At 45.4% G+C, this 22,766-nt stretch overlaps 1 protein-coding gene across 1 annotated transcript in view; it reads right to left on the bottom strand.

Annotated features, from left to right (window-relative positions):
- The window catches only part of CNTNAP2 (contactin associated protein 2), a 1,865,599-nt gene that overhangs the window by 128,479 nt on the left and 1,714,354 nt on the right, over positions 1–22,766 (bottom strand). Inside the window, exon 20 of the mRNA XM_012768220.3 lies at positions 16,456–16,589. Coding sequence (XP_012623674.2) covers positions 16,456–16,589 — 134 coding nt within the window. The remainder of the gene's footprint in view (positions 1–16,455; positions 16,590–22,766) is intronic.

Here is a 22,766-nt window from a genome sequence, read left to right as displayed (position 1 = left end):
GAAACAGAGAGGACAGCTGAAGTGCAGGGGTGCGTCTGGAGGGGCAGCGGGGGAAGCACAAAGCCTCCCTGGGAGGCCACCGCTCGACAGGCCGGGGTGTCAAGGCTGTGTGGCGGCTGTGGGAGTGGCGAGGGGGCGTCCCAACGGGTTTCCAGGGGAGACTCGACATGACGCTCCGTGGGGCGAGAGTGCACGTGAGTGATGTCCCAGCCGTGTGCCCCGGCTGCAGGCCTGAGGCTCTGACGGCTGAGGCTGCACAGGATGTCAGTGGGACAGGCCTCGGCAGGCAGAGCAGGAGGTCAGACGGGGAGATGTCACCTTTGAGCCGCGTATCAGACATCAGGGTCAGCCAGATGCCCAGGAGCCAGTTTGCTCGTGGAGAGGTCTGGGGTGAGGTGATCGTTTGGGAATTTGGGACGCACAGATAAAATATAAGACCGTGACAATGGATGAGATCGTGAAGGGAGTGAATAAAAACAGAGAAAGGAGAAGGACTGAAGACGGAGCCTGGACACACTCCTGCGGCAGGAGGTCGAGGAAAAGAGGAACAGCAAAGGAGACGGCGTGGAAGGGCCCAGGGGGAGGAGGGCCGGGGGCGGGGGCCGGTGCCCTGAAGCCGGGGGTCCCGGGTCGGGGTCTGCCTCTCAGCGGAGCAGCAGGCGGACTGGGACCAGCCCGGGTTCCGTGTGAGGACGTCCCACGAGAGCAGCCGCAGAGCGGTGGTGGGCAGACGCCCGCTGGGAGTGGGTGTAGGGAAAATGCGGAGAAAATAGTCACAGCACACACGCATTGGCAAAGGAACGGTATCCAGAATATATTAAAAAACTCTCGTAACTTAATAACAAGAAGGCAAACAATCCAAGAAAAAAAAGAGCGAAAGGCTTAAGCAGTCACTTCACAAAAGAAGATTTGCCAGCGGCCAACAAGCACACAAAAAGTTGCTCGACGTCACCAGACATCAGGGAAATGAAAATTAAAACCCAAGTGAGATCCTGCCACACACCCATGTGACAGGCAGTAATAAAGAGAATGACAATGTCAAGTGTGGGGCAACTGGAATTCCCCTGTTTTCCCAGAGGGAAGAGAAAATTAAAAAGTTTATCAAGTTAAAGCTATACTTATCATATAACTCGTCAATGCCATTCCTAGATATTTATTCAAAAGAAATTAAAAAAATGTCTATTCTATACCTATATATGCAAATGTTCACTACGGGTTAGTCACGATGACCCCAAACTGGAAATGAGCCACATATCCATCAAAAGGTGAATGCATAAACAGATGGTGTTATATTCACAAATATAACATCAGCCAGCAATTAAAAAAAAAAACTACAGATACACACCACGAGAAGGAGTCTCAGAATCACTATATGGCATGAAAGGAGCCAGACAGAAGGTTACCTGCTCTGTGATTCCATTTGTATGAAGTTACGGGACAGGTAAAGCTAATCTGTGGTTTTATAGAAATAGAAATTTGATCAGTGGTTGTTTGAGGGCAGTGGTTGGTGGGAAAGGGCCCCAGGGAACCTTCTAGGATATTAGAAATAGTCCATATTTTGAGTGTGGTGGTGGTTACCTGGGTGTGTATATCTGTCAAAACTCACCAGCCTGTACACTCAAGGTATGTACATTTCATTGTGTGCAATTTACATGTCAATAAAGTTGGCTGAAAAGAGAGAGTGGGAGATGCTGACCCCAAACAGTGAGCATACATAACTATTTCCAGGAGTTTCACTGCAAAGAAATGGAGGAAATGGGGCCAGGAGAAAGTTTTGTTTTAAGGCGAGAGAAATATCCTCATTTGTTTGCTGATGGGAGGGAGCCAGCATGGAACAGAGACAGAGAACTGCCTTAACTTCGTCCTGTCGCAGGCAGGAGGGGTTAAGAGGAAAAGAGGAGGGGCTGTATTGCCCGGCCCTCTCAAGCAAACTCGGTTTTCCTGCACTTTCCACAATAAATACCTTTAATTTGATTATTAGAAAAACACAATCAGTGGTACTTTGAAAACAACAAAGGCATGCTTTCCATATCTGGTGACTGCAAGCAGGGACTGGTCAAAGGTCAGATTCCTGGCCAGGAAGGACTGTTCTGATTTTATAATTATTCTAAGTACCTACGATGACTAAAATTTGCAATTTACACTGTAGTCTTTAAGGAAGAACTCGGAGAGGCTTGTGACAATCATCTTTGTTTTGTTACCCAGGGAGGGAGGTAGGAAAGGATATTAACATTTTTAGACATGGGGAAACTGAGGCACACAAGAGGTTTGTGTCTAATCCTTGTGCATGGAGTCGGTAGTAAATATTCAGCTTAATAAACATGACCATGTTCAAGACACCATGCTCAGTGTGGGTGCAAAGAGCATTTCCTGACTCTCTGTGAGTCTACAACTCTCCTTCACTGTAGCCTAATTATTGTTAAAGAAATGAAACTGTGACTTCTATCACTTTCATTCCCCTCACTCGGGGAGCTAATGGTTTTCCTAAGTAAATGGCATTCATTGATCAAAGAGTCTTTGCCAGATGATGTTTTAAAATACTGAGAGAAAATTTAAATGCAGTATGTCTAATCAGACTAAAGTTAAGGGCTTTACGGCTCTAAACCTATTTAATGAAAGAGCGGTTTCTTCTTTATTGGCTGGTCTTCTAGGTTTATAGGGTTGCTCAAATTGTGATTGTGGAATGATTCTCATATTTGGGGTGTTTAAGTAAAGCAACCCCAGTTGCTTTTACTTTATTGATCTTTTTAATGCACCGGCTTCAGTATTTAAATGAGTTTGAATTTGTCTCTTTAATGGTCTTTCAATAAAGCTTAAGTTGACCTGGTCCCTTTTGCAATCACGGCCTTGTAATGGCAGAAAAAGAAGAATAATAAAAATGAACTCACTTTATGTGGTTGAAAAGGTTACATTTATATTGATTTTAACCGTAATATAGTTAAAGTCCTTGATATTAAAAAAAAAAAACAACTCGGCAAACACATCCTTTTTAGTGCGGTAGCTCTATCGACGTTACTTTGCCAGGAGGTTTTGGCAGCAATAACAATATTCAGGATGGAGTCTAAGAATTGGCATTATCAGAGGGCTGATAACCACATCCTTCAAATTCTGTTCCAGGTGAAAGAGCAGAAAGGTGTATGAGGAAATCCATTATCCACAGAGTAACTTCAGCATGCGGCGTACACTCTGTGGGTCTGAAAGCTCCATGTGATGACCGGGTCTGCTGGGTTATAGAAAGCAGCAAAAGTCGGTTCCCTGGAAGCACCAAAGCTTTCTAATGCTGGGTTGGCAGCCATTCCAAGCAGCAGAGCGTGGGGAGGGGTGGTGGGATTTAGGAGAGGTGGTGAGGAATGAGAGTAGAAGAGACCAGGAGAAGTGACGCAGGAGAGAGGAGCATTCACTTCGCTCGCGACGCAGTCCCGCGTGAGTGCGCGCTGCGTGTGTTGAGTGTGTGTGTGTGTGTGTGTGTGTACACACACACGTGCATTAAAGCTATAGCAAAATGGATGGCTGGGTATGGTGGCTCACTCTTAGCACTTTGGGAGGCCAAGGCAGGAGGACTGCTTGAGACTAGGAGTTCAAGACCACCCTGGGCAACATAGTGAGGTAGCGAGATCCCATCTCTACCAAAAAAAAAAAAAAAAAAAAAAAAAGAAAGAAAGAAAAATTATCTGGGAATGGTGGTGTGTGCCAGTAGTCCTAGCTATTTGTGAGGTTCAGGAAGGAGGATCATTTGAGCCCAGGAGTTCAAGGCTGCTGTGAGCTATGATTGCACCACTGCATTCCAGTTTGGGCTACAAAGTGAGACCCTGTCTCTAAAATAAATAAGCAAAAAAGTTGTAACAAAATGGGCTGAGAATAATTCTCAGTCTAAACGCCTATTAGATTAGAATTTGGACTTGGATCATGTGCTCAAATCTACTCCCCAAAGGGCAGATTCGAACCTCACGGTGACCCCAGACCCTCTCTATACCTTGCTCAAATCCCAGCTATTTTTCAATCAATCTTCTAGAGAAGTCTAGTTCCTGACACTCTGCCTGGGTTCCCTTGGCAACCTTAGGAAGAAAGAATATGCTGCTGAAGTGATTTGGGAGCACAAGGAAAAGTGCAGGCATATCCCAGGAATGGAAAGAAAAGTTGGCCCTCTTCTTCCTCCCCTCAACGTTATCTGCATCTAACATTTCCTGAAGGTCAACTCCGGGTCAGACCCCACCTTAGGCACTTTACACACATTATCTCCATTAATCTGCACCAGCTCTGTGGGCACACTCTTATTTGCCCCAGTTCACGGTTGAGGAAACTGAGGCACAGAGATTAGGTTATAATGTTGGAGGGAGCAGGTAGCTGCTGAGTACCATAGCCCGGATGTCTGTGGGCTTGCAGAGCCCAGGCCTCCCGCTGTCTCGCCTGGAGCCCGCGTGTTGCGGAGCTGGGCTGGCGTGATGCCAACAGGAAATAAAAGCTCGAGACGTTCTTGGCTGTGAGCGGAGAGCCAGGCCCCCAGCACCCCCTCTGGCTTGTGGGCACCTCTCCCCAGCTGTACTACACGTCCTTTTCCTGTCTTCTGATTTGTGTGTCCACTGTCCCCCTCTGGTAGCAGAACAGATTTTTGAGAGGTGGCCGGGGAGTTGGAGGCTGCAGGAACCCATCAACGATTTCCTTGCTACCAGCGCTGCGCCTTTGTGGCGTGCACCTGCTGCAGGTGAGCACGCAAACCCCGGCGGAGGCTACGGCATTGGCGATCCAGATCCTGGAGCCATTTTCACAGGGACTGGGAGGGAGCCAGGCTGTCAGGGCGGGCTAATTTCTACTGTCTGTTCTCACAGTTTAACCTTTGCAGGGGGCCCTGGGTGACGATATCAGGAGGGATGCTTGAAAGGGTGGCAGCCATTCACTCATTTGTTTTATATATTCTCTCACTTCTGCTTCCTTTTGGATGCCCTTTCTTCATCTTCTCTTTTTTTTGTTGTTGAGATGGAGTCTTCTTCTGTTGCCTGGGCTAGAGTGCCATGGCATCAGCCTAGCTCACAGCAACCTCAAACTCCTGGGCTCAAGCAATCCTCCTGCCTCAGCCTCCCAAGTAGCTGGGACTACAAGCATGCGCCACCATGCCCGGCTAATTTTTTTCTATATAGTTTTAGTTGTCCAATTAATTTCTTTCTATTTTTAGTAGACACAGGGTCTCGCTCTTGCTCAGGCTGGTTTTGAACTCCTGACCTTGAGCGATCTGCCCGCCTCGGCCTCCCAGAGTGCTAGGATTATAGGCGTGAGCCACTGTGCCTGGCCTCTTCATCTTCTCTTTTCTAAAAAAATTTTATTTTGAATTATTACAGGTACACAATAGTTGTGCACATTTATAGGGTACATGTGTTCATCTTCTCTTTTTTTTTTTTTTGAGACAGAGTCTCACTTTGTTGCCCAGGCTAGAGTGAGTGCCGTGGCGTCAGCCTAGCTCACAGCAACCTCAAACTCCTGGGCTCGAGTGATCCTTCTGCCTCAGCCTCCCGGGTAGCTGGGACTACAGGCATGCGCCACCATGCCCGGCTAATTTTTTATATATATATCAGTTGGCCAATTAATTTCTTTCTATTTGTAGTAGAGACGGGGTCTCGCTCTTGCTCAGGCTGGTTTTGAACTCCTGACCTTGAGCAATCCGCCCGCCTCGGCCTCCCAAGAGCTAGGATTACAGGCGTGAGCCACCGCGCCCGGCCATCTTCTCTTTTGAAATACCAGCCTAGTCTCTTTCTTCTACCCACAAAGGAAGATTTTATTGCCCTTCCCTCCAACATTTTGATTATATTCCTCATCTCAAAGCTACGAGCATAGGGATAATCCTTTAAATTTGCTAAGTGATGACTAGGGGAAGGATGCAAATAAAATATACCCCAGAAAGCAGAAAGAATCTGTGTACACCGTGAGTCAAGCTCATGGTGCATGTGCAAAATCCTTTATTTATAAACTGGATTCATTCATTTATTCAGTCACTCAGCAAACACTTCTTGAAGCTCTCCTGTGTGCCCAGGGCTCAGGGGCAGAACAGTGAGATGCACAAGTGTAAGAAAAATCCCTGTGTTGTGCACTTTGAGCACAATGGCAAGCTTCTACCACGACCATGGCATTCCACACTAGACGCAAATAACCCAGGCTATACCCAGGACTCTGGATTTGATGAGCATTTGTACAAAGCCACCCCTGAGCTAGTTTCCCTGGGTTTTCCCCTCCCCACCCTCACTGGTTATTGCTAATGACCACTAGAGGGCGTTTTAACACTAGCTCAGCACTCACTCCCGGACACTGTCCATCAAAATCCTCCGACTCAGCCCTGGTACCGACTCCTCCCTCCCCTGAGCGGACAGCCGTGTGCAACTCTTCGGAACCTCAGACCGCATGTGGAGATACATTTACTTTTTAGAGAGAAAGTAAATTTACGTGAGATAGGAACCTGCTTTCAGTTACCTGTGCATAAAGAAACAACCCGCTCTGCCTATTGTACTAAAAAATAGCTTCGCGAGTTACAATCTTTGAGAGTGATTTTAGTGCACTGCAGATGGATATAACAATATAATGCCTCACAGATTGGACTTTAGTTTTCATGCCAGACAAAATAGAAATCCAGGAATCTTATCTTCTTTCTTGAGAGATGATTTATGTACTTAATGTGGTTGGGGAAAAAAATGAACTCCCCAACCTTGGGCTTATAAGCTTTGGCTGTGTTCTGGAGAAGGAGAGAGAAGACTGACATCTCAAACCCTGAACTGGATCAGAAATTGCATTGCAACTGCCTTCCCACTGAGCTGTAAGAAATGTAAAGCAAAGTAAACACATTTTTCTGGAGTGTGGGAACGGAGGTCCTGTCTAGCCCTGGAGTGCATAATTCATTTGCAGATGAAATTGCTTTAGAAAAGAAATGAAAAACGTGGACGTGTTGACATATTCATTATGAGTCTTTTTCTGTTTCAGATCAGACGGGCTTGATGGGTTAGAACTTATTTTTCCTGTATAATTTTTATGAAGGGCAAATATTGAATCCCTGTAGGAAAAAAATAAATAAGATAATGTGGTCCTCCTGGTTCCCTGGTAGAAAACCTTTAAGGAACAGCTCAAATGCCTGCGTTAGCCCTCTCTGAACCATTCCTCCTTCCCTTCCCCAGGATGATGCATTTGCTCCCCTTTCTGTGGTCCACAGCAGGGGCTTGTACTTCGCTGGACACTCACTCAGTTCATATCTGTATGATCAATGGTCTCTCTTCCACTGGATGGGCTCACAGAGGCCATGGCCACACTGCATGCAGGGAATACACGAGGTGCTGGGGACAGGCTTAATGGGTTGAACTGCAAATCAATGCTAGTGAACCTTAGTCCCAAAGACCCAGTTGATAATGACCCTGGTAGCTGCTCTCTTATTTTTTGCTTTTAAGGAAGAGAAGGGAATTGGGAAGGAAGGGCCATAGACTATGCTAGATTTTTTTTTTTGTGTGTGTGTGTATTTTCATTTAACACACATATAATTATATGTGTGTTATTAAACACACCCACCCCCAATTAAAATAGATGGCCTGATTCCTATTTCAGAAATAAGGCGACAGAGATTTCAGTAACTTGCTGGAGAGCACAGAGCTATTAGGTAGGGAGCTTGTCAATAAAGATTCCTTTTTGTTTATGTTTTAGGAACAATGTCTGAATCCAACCAGTGCAATCCATGGGGTCTCTGCTTAGACTGAGCTCACCCTCAGAGGGCAATCTCATTTTACATGCTGTAGGCCTTACTCCCAGCCCAAATGACTAATTTTCTCATGTGCTAAGTACTCTTTCTGTTATTTTCATGTTGATAGGGAGATCCACTCGTTAAAGCTCCTTCCAGAGAAGAATCAGGTGGCACAGTTTTCTACGATCTGGGGAAATGCGTATCAAGAGTGGACATGTCTTTTCTGCCCTCCCAGAATATAAACCCCTTGAGGCTAAAAGACACATTTTGTTCTTCCCTTTATGAGTCACGCCCCTGCCTCACCAACTCATCACTGTCCACCCAAACGTCCTTCCTACAGCAGATACTCAGCACATACTTGTTCGCCTTAGATTTATTTTGATTAAAGTTGAATTATTTTTAATTGCATTCCACAGTGGCCCCAGAGAATGGTTTTGGCGACCACTTGACTTTATCCAAGTCGGGCAGTTTGGAACTTTCCCACGGCGCTTGCTGTGGGCTAGGTGGTGGACAGAGGTAAGAGTGAACGCCAGTGAGGTGTCATCGTGTGGAATTCTTAGGGCCCCCATATGGTTTTAAACAGAAGGAAAGTGCATTGTTAACAGCGGCAGTCTTGAACCACCTTGAGGAGTTTTTGTCAAGCAGGATCTCCTTGTCAAGCAGGTGGCAAGCACGTCCTTGCCACCAGGAGTGGAGGTCATCTGAGCTTAAAGCTACGGGCTCGTCCGAAGGTACTGGCAAGGGGAGGAATCAGGCTCTGAGAGTTGGGTGTCTTAATTCCCCTTTTTGGAGACATTTCACCAAATACTCTCTCTGTTCAGAAGTAAATAATGAAAACCTGCTAAAATACTTTCCCAAGGGCTAAGGACCCACAGCCCAACCCGAAACCAGATGAGATGTTACAAGAGTTAATGAGGTCATGAGGTTTCTGACGTGTCTCAGTTATGATCAGGCTTCTCTGGTTACTCTGACTTATATACAGACCAAATTCATGGCCAAGTTTCCAAAATAGGTAGCCCTCTCTCTTCTGTTCCCAGATATCTTCTCTATCCTTGATTACAAGGGAATCGAGCCATTGTAATGGTTTAAGAAACTAACAAAATATTGACCTATTCTCACTATAGAACTAAACCTGAGCTAGTCCTCGATTGAAGTGGAAAGCTAAGTAGTAATATACTTTCTGAGAGTCCCACCAGAGAGCCAGTGAATGGGTAAAAGTGCTTCTGGAAGGGAAGAAGTTAGAGAGTTCAAATGGCTCATCATTATTCTTGCAATTGCCTCCCTTCTGTCAAGCAGACTTGTACTGCACAGCCCAGGCTGCGAGTTTATCATCCAGAGTAGATAAAAACTGTATTAGCCAAAGGGAAGAAGTTACAGTAAATGTAATTTCAAGAGCAGGGCCCTAGGCTAGCTAGGTCAACTTTCTTTATTTGTTCTGACATCCCTAAAAAAATTTAATGCTTCCAAACACTGTTATTTTCTTTAATAAAGGCTTGAACAACCTCTGATATTAAAATTTTCAGGAGTGTTTACATCTATACGCTTTTTAGTATCGTTCTTTATTGGCAGAAAGTTCAAGGGTAATAAAAGCACGCATTTTTAAATAATTCATTTGAGTTTCAGTATCTAATTTCAGTCTGGGCTCTGTGTTACTATAGAAAAGCAGGATGCTAACATGAACAGACAGGAGATTATATTCACGTTTACTTAAAGGATTGAGCTGGAACTTTTCTTGGTGTATGATACTGTGTGCTATAAAAACACTGGCCTTAAAGTTGGACCTCTGAAGTCCTCTTTGATTATAGGAGTTAGGATTTTACAACCTCCCACGAAATGCTATTAGGCCATTTCTTCTAATGACTCCAAAGAAAACACTAATCCCTAAGAGACTTACTTTTGTGTAACTCTTTTAACATTTTTCAAAAGTTTGTAAGGCAAATTTGCAGGAGTGATCTTGGTTTTCTTGCCTGCTTACAAAGACGGCAAAAAGGCAACTGTGTGAGTGATGGCCAGCCATTGACAAGGGAGTCTGGTTATCTGGGTTCTGTATAAGATCTTGTCTCCTTGTGGGCACCGAGACCTTATTCGTCACCTGAATTTCTTAATCTCTGTTTTCTCATCTGTGGTGACCCAGTTCATAAGGTCCAGAGTATCGGTGTCTGAAAATATTCTGATATTTTGAGCACTACATAACAGGATTATTAAGGTCCTTCCAAGTAGAGAGAGATTTTCTCCGGGCTTGAGGAGATTACTTGAAACTCCTTACAATGGAACACTTTTCCACTCGCAGAAAGTGGTGAACCAGCGCAGCCCTGTCCATCCACGTTTCACATCAATTAACACACACTGCTGCCCTGTAAGTCCATAATTGAATTACTTTTCATTTTACTGCTAATAAAATTACGCCGACAATTTTTGATAAAGCTCTGCCTGTGCCCCAGACTGCCGATTTTATAGCATTTGATATTCACACGGGACTGGGGACCATATGATGTTATATATTTCAGAGTGTTTCTCCAAGTAATTCTTTTTATCGAGTTTTCTCTCATGGAAGTCCTGTCTATTCATGAGACAGAAAGCGGGTTAAGCCTAAGAAGGAATCATTCTCCTAGCATCTTTAACATTGTGTTCTCTTTCAGAACACACACCCTCTCTTCCCTTTTCCATAGTAGATATTCTTCCACATCCTCCCTTGCCTGTTACCCACCTGTCAGCATCCTACCCTTCCTTCAAGACTTTGCAGATACAGCATTGAACTACTATATTGTTACTCTATCATTCTGGGCTAACACCTTTTTATTGGCCTGTTTACATATTGTGCACAAATTCGAGGGACTCCTTGCACACCCAGGGGAAGGGCAGGGAGGAAGTTGGTGGCAGTGGTAGGTCCTCAGAGGGCCTCCCCCACCTAGAACACAGGACTTTCCTTTTCTAAAAATATATCTCATATAAGACGGACTTTTTTCGGGTTAAGCCACTGAGATTTTGGGGGGTTAATTTGTCATAGCAACTGGTGTTATCCTAATATCTGTATCTTTCCTGCTATCCCTAGCACAAAGCACACACTCCTTGTTGCCAACATTTTTAACATTTCTCTGACAATTTTTAACATCTTTAAGAAACAGAATTCAGTGATTTTTTTTTTTTTTGGACATTTGCTTTGAAAATTCCTCATGAAAATAACCAATGTCATGCTCTTTGTGGTCTAAGAACTCAGGGACCTAATAATCATCATTTGTTCCCAAGGACCTAGAATTATTTTTCAAGAAAAGCCGTATTTTGCTTGCAGGAAATCTGTTAGCCTCGTCTTGGCAGAGACGAGATGGCCCTCCAGTTAGATCAAAGCCGAAATGACACATCCTTACCATCTGCTCGTTTGATTTTTAGAGGATATGAATCCTTAGTGTCTGGGCCAGAGCATATATCCCTGAACTCTCTGTTGTCTAACTTGCATCAAAACCCCAAAATGTGTGATAGTTACAGGCGGTTACTTAAAGAACACGTAGTTTATCCATTTTCATTTTCTAGCTAGTTTTATCCTTGGATCAGGCCAGAATATCAGAGAGCTGCACCATCTCAGCCCCTGCCCCCTTCATCTGCCCATCCTCCCACTCTACAGAACTGCCTGGGCTGAATTCCACCCAGAAGTTACCTTTGACTTTCCTAAGGAGCTGCAGCACCCAACAGCCTTGTAAAAACAGCACTTGCCGTAGAAACGCTGTTGAAGGCATTGTCCCAACCTATAACCGAGGGGACAAAGGGCCTTCAATTATCTCTACCTTTTAAAAAAAAAAATCTGAAGAAATAATAGCAAAATGTCAACTTGTAATGTTTGGATGGTGGGTATCTAGGTATATGTTTTATTACTCTCTGTGCTTTTGCCTGTTTGGGAACTATTTTATAATAACAATCACAATAATATAACTCGATTTCCTACCTGTGAGAGGTATCCACTTTCAAAGTTTTGTGAACATCCTTCCAGACCTCTCTCTGTGAAGTGAGGGTAAAGGGCATGTGTAAACTTCGAAGAAAGGTAGCAACACTTCAGCTACACTGCTGCTAGTTACTGCTTTCTACTCTGGGGAGTTGTGTCATATTTCCTGAGCTTTAGTTTCTGCATCTCTAAAATGGAGATAGTAATAATGGCACAAACCTCATAAGGATTGAATGAGAAGACGTGTCTAAAGGGTGTGGCACGTTGCCTAGAACACAGTAATCATCAATACATGTGAACTGGTATCATGTATGTGATATTGCACAAGTGGACCATGCTGTAGGCTGTTTTTTGGTCAGTGAATATAACCCATAGTATTAAAAAAAAATGAAAAGAATGATACAATTCCTTTATAGGAATTGGCATACTTTATGGGTTGTATACTTCTGACCGCCAAGAAATTCATAGTCAAATCTGTGCAGGTGGTAAAACCATATGACCTCAATCTATTTCCCCGTGTGGGGGGACTTACTTTTTGTGACTTACTTTAATTCTCTACTTTATTTTATGTACTTCCTGTAAACCTCCTTAGATCTCTTGTGCGATGTGGTTGGGAAGAAAGAAAGGAAAGAAGTAGGAATTAAAAGAACCACGGATGGCAGGCAGGAAGGAAGGAAGCAGAAAAGATTAGTCACATAAGGCTTTGAAGCTGTTGACCGTAATGTTCAGGTTTTGGATTCATGCTAATTGTCGTGATCTTTCATTGCACACAGGACCTTTTCAGGTGCTCCCCGCCTGTGCGAGGCTTTGTTTACATTTTGACTGACATTAAGCCTTAAATTATTATCCCTGATGCAACTGTGGGTTTTCGTAAATGATGCCACCTGAGGGTTGTCATGGTGTCCGGTTCGCTCTGGTGTCTGGTAACTGCGAGAGTCATTTCTTTATTATCTACGTGGAGATTGGGCACTTTGTTTTTCGGCAGCAAATGTTTCATCCAAGGTCAATTTCCCTCAAGTGCTCAGCACTGTTTCACAGAGTGTGTGCTGCAGGAATGCAAATTAACGTAGTGTTAGCTTTAGCCAAACCCAGCTGGGAGAGTAAACCTGCTTTTAAAGATACCATAAACACTGATAAAGTCATCGAAATTATAGGATGTTTGAGCATGTATAAATGCATGCGAGTTCGCCTTAATTCCAAAGGTATCATTTCATGGCACTTTAAAACTCATCTTTGAATTAGTCTTATTTTTGTTCTTTGATTATAAGCAAATTTTAATTTGAAATTATTTAAATATCTCTGTCATTATATTTTCTTATAACGGGGGTGGCGCTATCAGTAATAGGTTAAGAACACATGTATGTTTTGTATTTTTGTTTGATTATAAAAAATGCAACACATGTTTTACAATAGAAAATGAAGAAATACAGAAAACTCCAGGGGAAATAAAACCATTTATAATCCCCTCACACGGAAATGATCACAGGTAACATTCTTGTTGTATCTCTTTCCACACATCGTTGAGGGGGTAGAGGTTCTCAAGATGGGTTTGTAGATTGTTTTTAAGAAACAGAAAATGGCAGTGTTTTTAGAGCTGTAAAGGCATTCTTGGAATTACTTCCAAGCTCTGCAAGGCTTCCCTGCCCAAAAGAAAGTGGGGCATGGAGCTAGGCACCCTCCCACCTACTTTTCCATAGGAGGAGCCACAGCTTTTCTTCCTCTACCACCTTCTACCTTTACTTCCCTTCTCTCCCCAGGAAAGGGAAGCACGGAGGGGAAGCCCCCCAGGCCAGATGGGGGAAGCTGGGCTGAGAAAGACGGGAGCTCCCAGACTGTGAAGTGTTTACTGTGAAGTGTTTCCTACAGGCACTCAAGCAGGCTGAGGCGGCTGGCTTTGAAAGGTGCCCAGAAATCCCCGGGCAGCCAGGCTGCATTGCATGACAGTGGAGGAGGTGGGACAGCAGGACTTCCCAACGCCCCGGGTACAGTTCCTAGGGCGGAATTCTGTCCTTGTGTTTTGGAGTCCTTCCCAGGTTTCCCTCTGCCCCCACCTCAGAGCCTTGTGCGGCCAATGTGATTCACGCCTGTCATGTCTCCTTCCTTTTTCTGGAACTGCCTTCTGTGCTCTTGGAGGAGTTTCCCAATCCCCCACTCTGATCGTGAGACTCGATTAGGGACCACCAGTCATGGTACCCCCCCCCCAAACGGGGGCAGTACAGGACTCAAGCCAGGCTGATCAGAGATGCTCTGGGTCTCTAAAGTCGAAATCGAGAAACTAGGACCCTTTCTTCTGGTAGCAAGATTGGGAAGACATGAGCCCAGCACTGCTGTGACTGTGTCTCACGGTATGTGAAGGGCGGGGCTTGCAGTAAGCCCAGTCCTCAGAGAGAGCAGAGACCAGGAGAAGGAGGGAGGGAAGGAGGGAGGGAGGGAGGGGAAGGGCAAGGGAGGGAGGGAAGCAGCCCACTGGTATTTTGGTCTGTAGTTTCAATCCTCCAGGTTCCCTAGATTCTCTTCCCAAATTTCGATTTTTCCCTTTCTTGAATTCTATATTTCTATGACTTACCCTAGGAATTTCCCCCAACAAACTGAATTGCTTTTTTGTCATTTGTCACCAAAAGAATCTTGGGGAATAGAACCAGACTCTGCCTCAAACTTTTTTAGTCCCCTAGATTCTCTGCAGCTCTCTGGCTCCCCCACTGTCTAGATTTCCGGCTTTCTGTGCCTTCAAAGCCCTGAGTGCTTCAAATTTGTGCAGTCCTCTCCCCTCACTCAGGTCCAGCTCTAACTCGCTGTGGCCGAGGGTGAGGGTCACCCCTGTGAGAGGCTGTGACTGTGGTGGGTCTCTATTATGCTGTCCTTAAAGCCAACTTTTTTTTTTTTTTTTTGATACAGAGTCTTACTTTGTTGCCCAGGCTTCAGTGCCATGGTGTCAGCCTGGCTCACAGCAACCTCAAACTCCTGGGCTCAAGCAATCCTCCTGCCTCAGCCTCCCGAGTAGCTGGGACTACAGGCATGTGCCACCATGCCTGGCTAATTTTTTCTATATGTTTTTAATTGGCTAATTAATTTCTTTCTATTTATAGTAGAGACGGGGTCTGGCTCTTGCTCAGGCTGGTTTTGAACTCCTGACCTTGAGCAATCTGCCTATCTCGGCCTCCCAGAGTTCTAGGATTACAGGTGTGAGCCACCACGCCCGGCCACAAAGCCAATTTTTTAGGTCTTTTGACTTATACTGTTATTTTGCAATGGTGAAATGGTTAGATAAATCACTTTCTTTTAAAGAGGTGACAGATTGGGTGGTTTAAAATAAGACCATGTCTAATCAAAAGCCAATGATGGCAATGTTGATAGAATGGTATGCCACCATCTGTCTCCTGGATTTGCTGGCTTCTCTGCCTAAAATTTGAGTCATGGGTAAAGATGGGTTTGGTTTACTCAATAAGGAATTTGCAGCACCTAACGTGTGCCAGGCGTCGTGTGAGGCTCGGGGACTTTGTCCATCACTAGAGATAACCTTATTACACTGAGTTTGATTGACGGCGCAGTAAGCTGTAACAGCATGTTGTCATTTTTCCTAGGAAAGACCTCTCCTTAGAATGCCCTCTAGCATTTACCGCTAAAAGGCCACGTGCAAACTCCATATCAAGTTATGAATCGGACATCCACCAGTGCTCAAAAGAGACAGGGCTCGTGCCTTTTCTTTGCAGCCTGAACTTCCCACAGCAACCAGCCGCGTCGGAACGAGGTCTGAGAGGCTGCTGAACTCCTGCCAAATGACACTCCACTTTTCTGACAAAACGGCATCCTCCTGCTGTTCCTTTCCCTGACAGGTATCTATTTTGAACTCCTTCTAGAGAGCGCAGTGACAGTTCCCATCCTTGATGCTTTGGCTCCGCTCCCAGGGAGACCTCCCCATGGCATGTTTTATTCATGGTGTTTCCCACGCTGCCTTCCTCATTGTGAAAGTTGCCGGGGTGGGGTGGGGGCAATCAAGGGACCTGTGAGCGTCATAATAAAACCAAAGGCTGCAACCAGAGGCTGAGATTCTGGGAAAGACTGTGTTTTGAGAAATTTTAAGGCAAAGCCTCTGCAGAGGAAAAAAAAATTATATATATATAGTTCTTCCTATTTATTGTGTTGGAGTAGTGAAAGAAGTAGGTCATAAAAACCAAAATAACCTTTGCTGGGAAACACGTGAAGTTTCAGACAGCTGAGGGCGTGGTGACGGAAGATGGTGTGGTGGATAGAAGAGCAGACTGACAGATATTCGGGTCCCAAACTGGGAAAGCCACCAAGAATAGACAAAGCAAACATTCGTTCTATTTCTCCCTGAAAAGGGCGTCTTCACCATCCACTTCATCACTGCCTTTCCTGTAGGGCTGGCGTGTCTTTCTACCTCACTAGTCGCCCACGTGTAGGAGAGAGAGTGACAAGCATCTCTGCCACCTGCTCCAACCCCCCAAAACAAACTGATGGCCATGGGACAGAGATATCGTATCATATGTAATTCATATGCACACTACGATACTGTATCGTATGTAATTCATATGCACACTACGATACTGTATCACATGTAATTCATATGCACGTTATGATACCGTATCATATGTAATTCATATGCACGCTATGATACTGTATCACATGTAATTCATATGCACGCTACGATACTGTATCATATGTAATTCATATGCACGCTGATACCGTATATGTAATTCATATGCACGCTACAATACTGTATCACATGTAATTCATATGCACGCTACGATACTGTATCACATGTAATTCATATGCACACGCACACATGTATCTATACCTTGAGAATGATGGTCTTCTCGTGACGGGTGACGTTGACACTGTGCGGCTGCCCGTTGGCCATGTTCCTGTGATCCACGTCGATGTTGTACGGCTCCCGGGTGCCACCCAGGTTGTACCGGATCTGTAAGCTTCCTGCGTAAGAAGAAGGAAAGAAACTCTGTGATTTCTGTGCCCTAGGTTGCGTTTTAATGTCACTTTCCTCCACCCCTTGCTGCGTAGGTTTCTGGTAAACTCTGTTTTCTCCCTTGACGCCCCAATGACACCAGTCCAGTGTTGAATTCAGATTCGGTAGCTCAGAGACCTACTGATCCAGACAGGCCGGCAGCACCTGGCTCACACGTATTTGCAATCTGCCAACAATGACCCTGGTGACCAGGTCGCTGAGGCAGCAGAAATGGCAGCAAATGGCACAAATGATCCAAGTTGGGATTGTATCTGGGAATGAAGAATGAGAGCGTATACAGTATAGGACTGTGGAGACGCCTGCAGGACCCAGGAAATATGTGAGAAATGAAAGATAAACGAGTGCAGCCTGCAGGGACCGTCTCTCTCCACCCGCGGAGTGTGGCATTGGGCATACAACGGAACCGTGAGCATATGATATTAAAAATAAACATAATTTTAAAAGATAAATATGTGCAATTTGGGGCGGCCTCACTGAGACCCAGAAAGCAAAGTACTAAATTTCATTTCCGGTTAAGACTAGCCAAACGCAAATTAAAGGGAAAGATGGCTTCCCAGGTGCCCAAGGCTGCTTCTGCCCCTTAATGACACTGAACTTTTGCCTCAACGTTGTATTCCTGTTTCCTTCTGGCTTCTTCCCAATGACGGCAAACAATATTTAAAAAGACTAATGTGATAGTCTAGATCCTGCTTTCAGTTATTCTGCACGGCGAGCATAACTTTTATTTCTTATTTATGATTTTTAAAGATAATCAATTTTTTTTATCTTTTTTCCCCATTCAAGTTGGAATTTTCCCGTTGTTAATAGCCTTTGACATCTTAGAGCTTAAAACCGGAGCCAGCCGTCTAGCAAGAGTCTGACCCACTGCAAATCACCTAATGGATTATTTGTGGCCTCTCTCAGTTTCTTTCTAGAGGAACAAAACTGATATTCTGATTTTTAAGTTATAAAATACAACACGGTAATTAAAACTTAGAAAGTAAACAGAAAGAAAAAAAAAAGAAAGTCACTTGAAATTCCAGCATCCAGAGATAACTACTCTAAACATCTTGGCGTTCTCCTTCCAGGCATTTCTCGTGCATCCTATCTCACACACAAACACACACAAACACATTCACACACACACATGCACACACTCACACGCACACACGTGCTTCTCTTGCTCCTGTGGGCATTCTAGCATCACACTTGCCATGTATAATACGGCACCGTGTTCCTGGAGTTGAGAGACTCATCCGTTAGAATAATCAAGAGCTGACTGCATTTCCTTATTTTTGTTTTCTGAACAAAATTCAACCGACCCTCACTATTTCTGAGTCTTACTTTAGCATTGTATCCTGGATTCCTCTGCCTAGAGCGCTTCAACCAGGCGCTGTTGGTTTTCGTCTCCCGCATTTGTCTAGATCCCCGCATTCTCCTCCATCTGGGTGACCACGGAGCCTCTGCCGGCGCCTGTGGGTCCCCCTGTGACTCCACAGGATCGCCGGTGCATGCAGAGACAGTGGTCCATGCTCCCCCCACCCCAGTGCCACCATCCTCTCGCGCCTGGGTCACTGGATCCTAACCAGCCTCCTCTTTTGAAATCACCAACCTTGACCTCATTTTACTCTCAAGCGAGTCCCAGCTCCCTGTGCTCTTCCTTCCTGCAAGTCCCGCAGAAGGAGACGTGGGCACTCCCTGTCCCCAGACCCGTCCCTCTCCTGCAGTGAGCCCTCAGCCCAACTCTGCCCGTCACTACTCCATGACAGCACTACCCCATACTTGTGGAATAAACGATTGAACGGTTTCCCTGCTTCTGTGCTTTCTTCTTCCCAGTGTTTTCTTTGGAAAGTAAAACAAAGATCTTTCCAAAATGCACAACTGATTATTTCATTGGTTCATTTAAAACTTTTCAAAGTCCTCCAGTTATTCACAGGATAAAGAAATACATTCTTAACAAAGCGTATGGTGCCCTGTCTGATTTGAGTTCCGTTCACCCTTTCACTTCGCACATTCAAGCTACTTAGGGCTTCTCTTATTCCCTGGAAAATATGATTCTCCTCCCTACCACAGGACCTTTGAACATGCTGCTCTCTCTTCCTGACCTGCTTCCCTCTCCACCCCTCATTGTTTCACCCTATTTTTTATTCTTTATCTTAATAGCATTAAAAAGAATCCATTGGGAGTGAAGGAGACGATTAGGCAGTTGTTTGGCAACATGTGTAAAAAGAAGTTGGTTGTCTTAAGTTTTTCCTTTCTGCTTTATTTCTGGAGCTCCAACATCACAGCATCCTAGCCAGCTGTTTTACATGCATAGCTATATTGATTCACCACTTACTCTTTTCTTTAGAAGACATGTATTTAGCACAGCTTTTTGCAAGGTCTAAAAGTGGGCTTTCTGTCTGGATACAAGCGTAGAGTCCACTTCTAATGCAGACAACCTTCCTGGCACTGTAGCTTGGGCCAGGCACTGTGTCGGACCTGGGCAGGCAAAGACGAGCTAAAGCCAGCCGTGTCTGCGAAGGCTACAGGCAGAGGAACCTACCTGTAATTATGCGAAAAGCTGGACGTTTCCCTGCCTGCTGTCTCTTTGCCATTGGTCCTTTTATGTTCCCAGATTTTTAAAAATCACTATTGTTTTTTTTTAAGACTTTTTTCTTTTTTTCTAGCTTTCTTGGATTTTGTAAATATGATTTAAAAGTCCTCCTATAACTGCTTCACTTGATGAGAACCAAAAATTATTTGCTTTGAGAAAAAAGATGCATTGGAACTTTAAATGTATACATCGTGGATATCCATAAACAGTAATGGGAGTATTCTTGAATAATCAAATTTAAATGATATATTTATTCCTTTCAGACAATAGCAGAAGAGGACCACTAAGTGATGGTAGGGAAAATGTTAATATTTGTCCATGCAAATAAAATATTATTCAAATGGAGAGATGCTCTGCTTCTGGTGTCTCATGTTCACCTCCCCAGTGAATTAAAGCAGTTATAAGGGACCGCTCTTTTATTGGCTGCAGCAAATAACTTGCTCAACAGATTTATTCTCCCCTGGCATCATCATTACCATCAGCAAACACTTAGAGGGCACCTGTTGTGGGCAGGAGATGCAGTGCTGGGAGCTTTTCATCTCTCCGGGAAGACAGGGCATATTTATAACAGAGACAGATAACAATACAGTACATTAAGTGCCAAACAAATGACATTGAAAATAAGTGTAATAGGAGCTTAAAGCAAGGGGAAGTCACTGAAAGGAGATGGGACTTTGATGTGGGCCTAGAAGGAAAGGCAGGCGTTAGACTGCAGAGGAAGACGAAGCATTTCCAGGTAAGGGAGCATCGTGGGCATAAGGCCAGGGCGCAGGTGTGCATAGAGTGCTGGGGGTGGGGGTGGGGGGGATGAGTTTCTCTGAATATAGCACCCCCTGAATATGTGGCAAAATATAGATTAAATTAATAGATTCTCTGATTTTCACAATGCTCCTATTTTACAGATGAGCAAACTGAGGCACGGAGCTGCTAGCTGCCAGCTGCCAGGACAACTGGCAAAAGGCAAAGCAGAATCCAAACCTGGAAGTCGGGCTCTACAGTCCAGGCTCTTTCCCCGAGGCCGGAGGGTCTGGGTTGGAAGTTGTGGGATTAGGGAGTCTCTCTCCTGTTTTTGCTGGAGGAAGGAGTCATGGAGTGTGTAGTGGGGATATTATATAATTGACATTAAACAATGTCCCTATGCCATGGTCTGAATGTCCCCTGCAGGACTGATGTTGAAACTCAGTCTCCAGTGGGGCAGGATGGAGTGGCTTTGACCTCATGGATGGGTTCATCCATTCATAGATTAACGAATTAATGGGTTAATGGATTAACTGTTATCAAGGGAGGGGAACCGGTGGCTTTATAAGAGGAAGAAGAAGAGCGACCTGAGCTAGCACGCTCGGCCTTGCCCCGCGACACCTGTGCCACCTCCTCACTGCAGAGCCTCCCCAGCAAGAAGGCCCTCGTCAGACATGGCCCCTCGATCTTGGACCTCTCGGCCTCCATAACTATGAGAGGCAAATTCCTTTTCTTTATAAATTACTAGGATTGAGGTATTCTGTTATGAACAACAGGAGACAGACTAAGACACCCTGCAAGGAAAGACAACTCTGGCCGTGGGGGAAGGAGGAGGCAGGAGCCACTGGCAGCGGAGCGATGGACCGAGAAGGAACTTGCCAGTGGGCGAGGGCACTGCCGTCCACCATGGGTGACGCGTGCTGGAGCCTGGAGCCCCTGATCCCGGCAGACCTGCAGGAGGGTGGCCTCCAAACCACCACCCCTTTACCCAGGTGCCGCTCAAACGTCATAATTTTCTGTGGTGCCACGACAGGAACAACACTGGGAAACACGGAGGCAGAAGACGTGTGGCTGGCAGGGAAAGGACACAATGACAGTGGAATCCACAGGACATGTGTGCCTGGGGGGCCCACGGAGGGAGGGCAGGATGGAGCACTGGTGAGTGACACAGCTTGGGACCTCAGGCATCTCCTGGCGGTCGGTGCAGGCACCGTTGGGACAAGGCAGGTCGGGCGGGAGCGGGCTCTGGAGAACAGAGACGAGAGCTTCCCCAGCATATGAAGTTTCAGGGATACCAGGGCATTTGATGAGAACTTTCTATTTTTTCCCCTCTAATATTTTGATGTAGACCTTATTAATGTTTTTTCCTGAATGAGCTCCTCAACTTTTTTCTAGCTTTAAATTTCAATGAATAAAAACAAACAGTATTTGATGTATGAAAAAGCTGAATTTTCACTAGTACTATGTTTCCCCGAAAATAAGACCTACCCATAAAATAAGCCCTAGCAGGATTTGTAAGCCTTTGTGCAATAGAAGCCCCACCCCGAAAATAAGCCCTAGTGATGGGCGTGGCTATGAAAATCAGCTCTAGTGGTGGGCATGGCTATGAAAATAAGCCCTAGTGGTGGGCGTGGCTATGAAAAGAAGCCCTAGTGATGGGCGTGGCCATGAAAAATCATCCTTAGTGATGGGTGTGGCTATGAAAATCAGCCCTAGTGATGGGCGTGACTATGAAAATCAGCCCTAGTGCTGGGCGTGGCTACGCAGCGCATCTGTCAACCCATGCATTCTGTCGCAGAGTGGGAAAGACTATGAGCAGCCCTTCTCATCTGCCCCCTGAGAACTCTATCACTGGACATGAGAGATTGGGGCCAATGGTTCTAAAGGAAACAGAGTCTCGCAAGAAAGTCAGGATGGAATTTGGGGTTTGGAGAGTTAGGATGATGTTCCAGAAGAAGATGACTTCACTATATTTGAATAAATGTAGTTTGTTGTGCCGTACTTAAAAAAAATAACACATCCCCTGAAAATAAGTGCTAGGGTGTCTTCTTGAGGAAAAATAACTGTAAGACCCTGTCTTATTTTCGGGGAAACATGGTAGTTTGAGGATGGCCTTGCAACAGTTAGAAAGCAGCTGCCTGGCTCTGCCTTCCAGACGCTCTCAGAATGTTCCAGAGACACCTGCAGCGGAGAGCACTGCACCTGGCACTCGACACCGGGGCTTAGAGACCCCAGCCTCACCTATCAGCCCCCGGGTGTGTGAGTCATTTCGCCAGCTGTACAAAGGGGATAAGAACGGTGTCTACACCTCATAGCGTAGTTTGGCTCCTAGAAATTAATGCACGTGAGACACTGGGGGAGCGTGAGGCACAAAGCGAGCATCCTTAAACGGTGGCATTTGATGGATCGAAGCCCTCGAGCACGATGACTGTCCACACACGCGGCAGGAGTGCCAGCGGTCGGGGCGCAGGCAGTGGGCCTGTAGGGCACCGAATACAGCTGGGGACCGAATTTTAGTGTGGCAGTGACTTGAGAAGCACATCACACAGCACCCACAGGGGCAGGTCCATCAAACTCTTGACAGTCTGAAGGTGACAGCCATCCTCCCGGAGAGGAACGTGAGAGGAAACCAAAGGGTTCTTACCTGCCCACCGGGAGGCTGGCGCATGCGGGTAGAGAGCGTCGGTGAATTAAAAATCTATTGCACCTGATGCAGAAGGAACAAGCTGGGGAGCCCCCGAAGAGTGGGGGTTGCCTCCTCTTTTCCCGTGTGTCCTCACCTCCCAATTTTACTTACTATTGTTCCTGATTA

This window comes from Microcebus murinus, chromosome 9 (assembly GCF_040939455.1).
Source record: "Microcebus murinus isolate Inina chromosome 9, M.murinus_Inina_mat1.0, whole genome shotgun sequence".
Taxonomy (NCBI): Eukaryota; Metazoa; Chordata; class Mammalia; order Primates; family Cheirogaleidae; genus Microcebus; species Microcebus murinus.
Note: the sequence above shows the minus strand (reverse complement) of the source record. Positions and strands in the feature narration are given on the sequence as shown.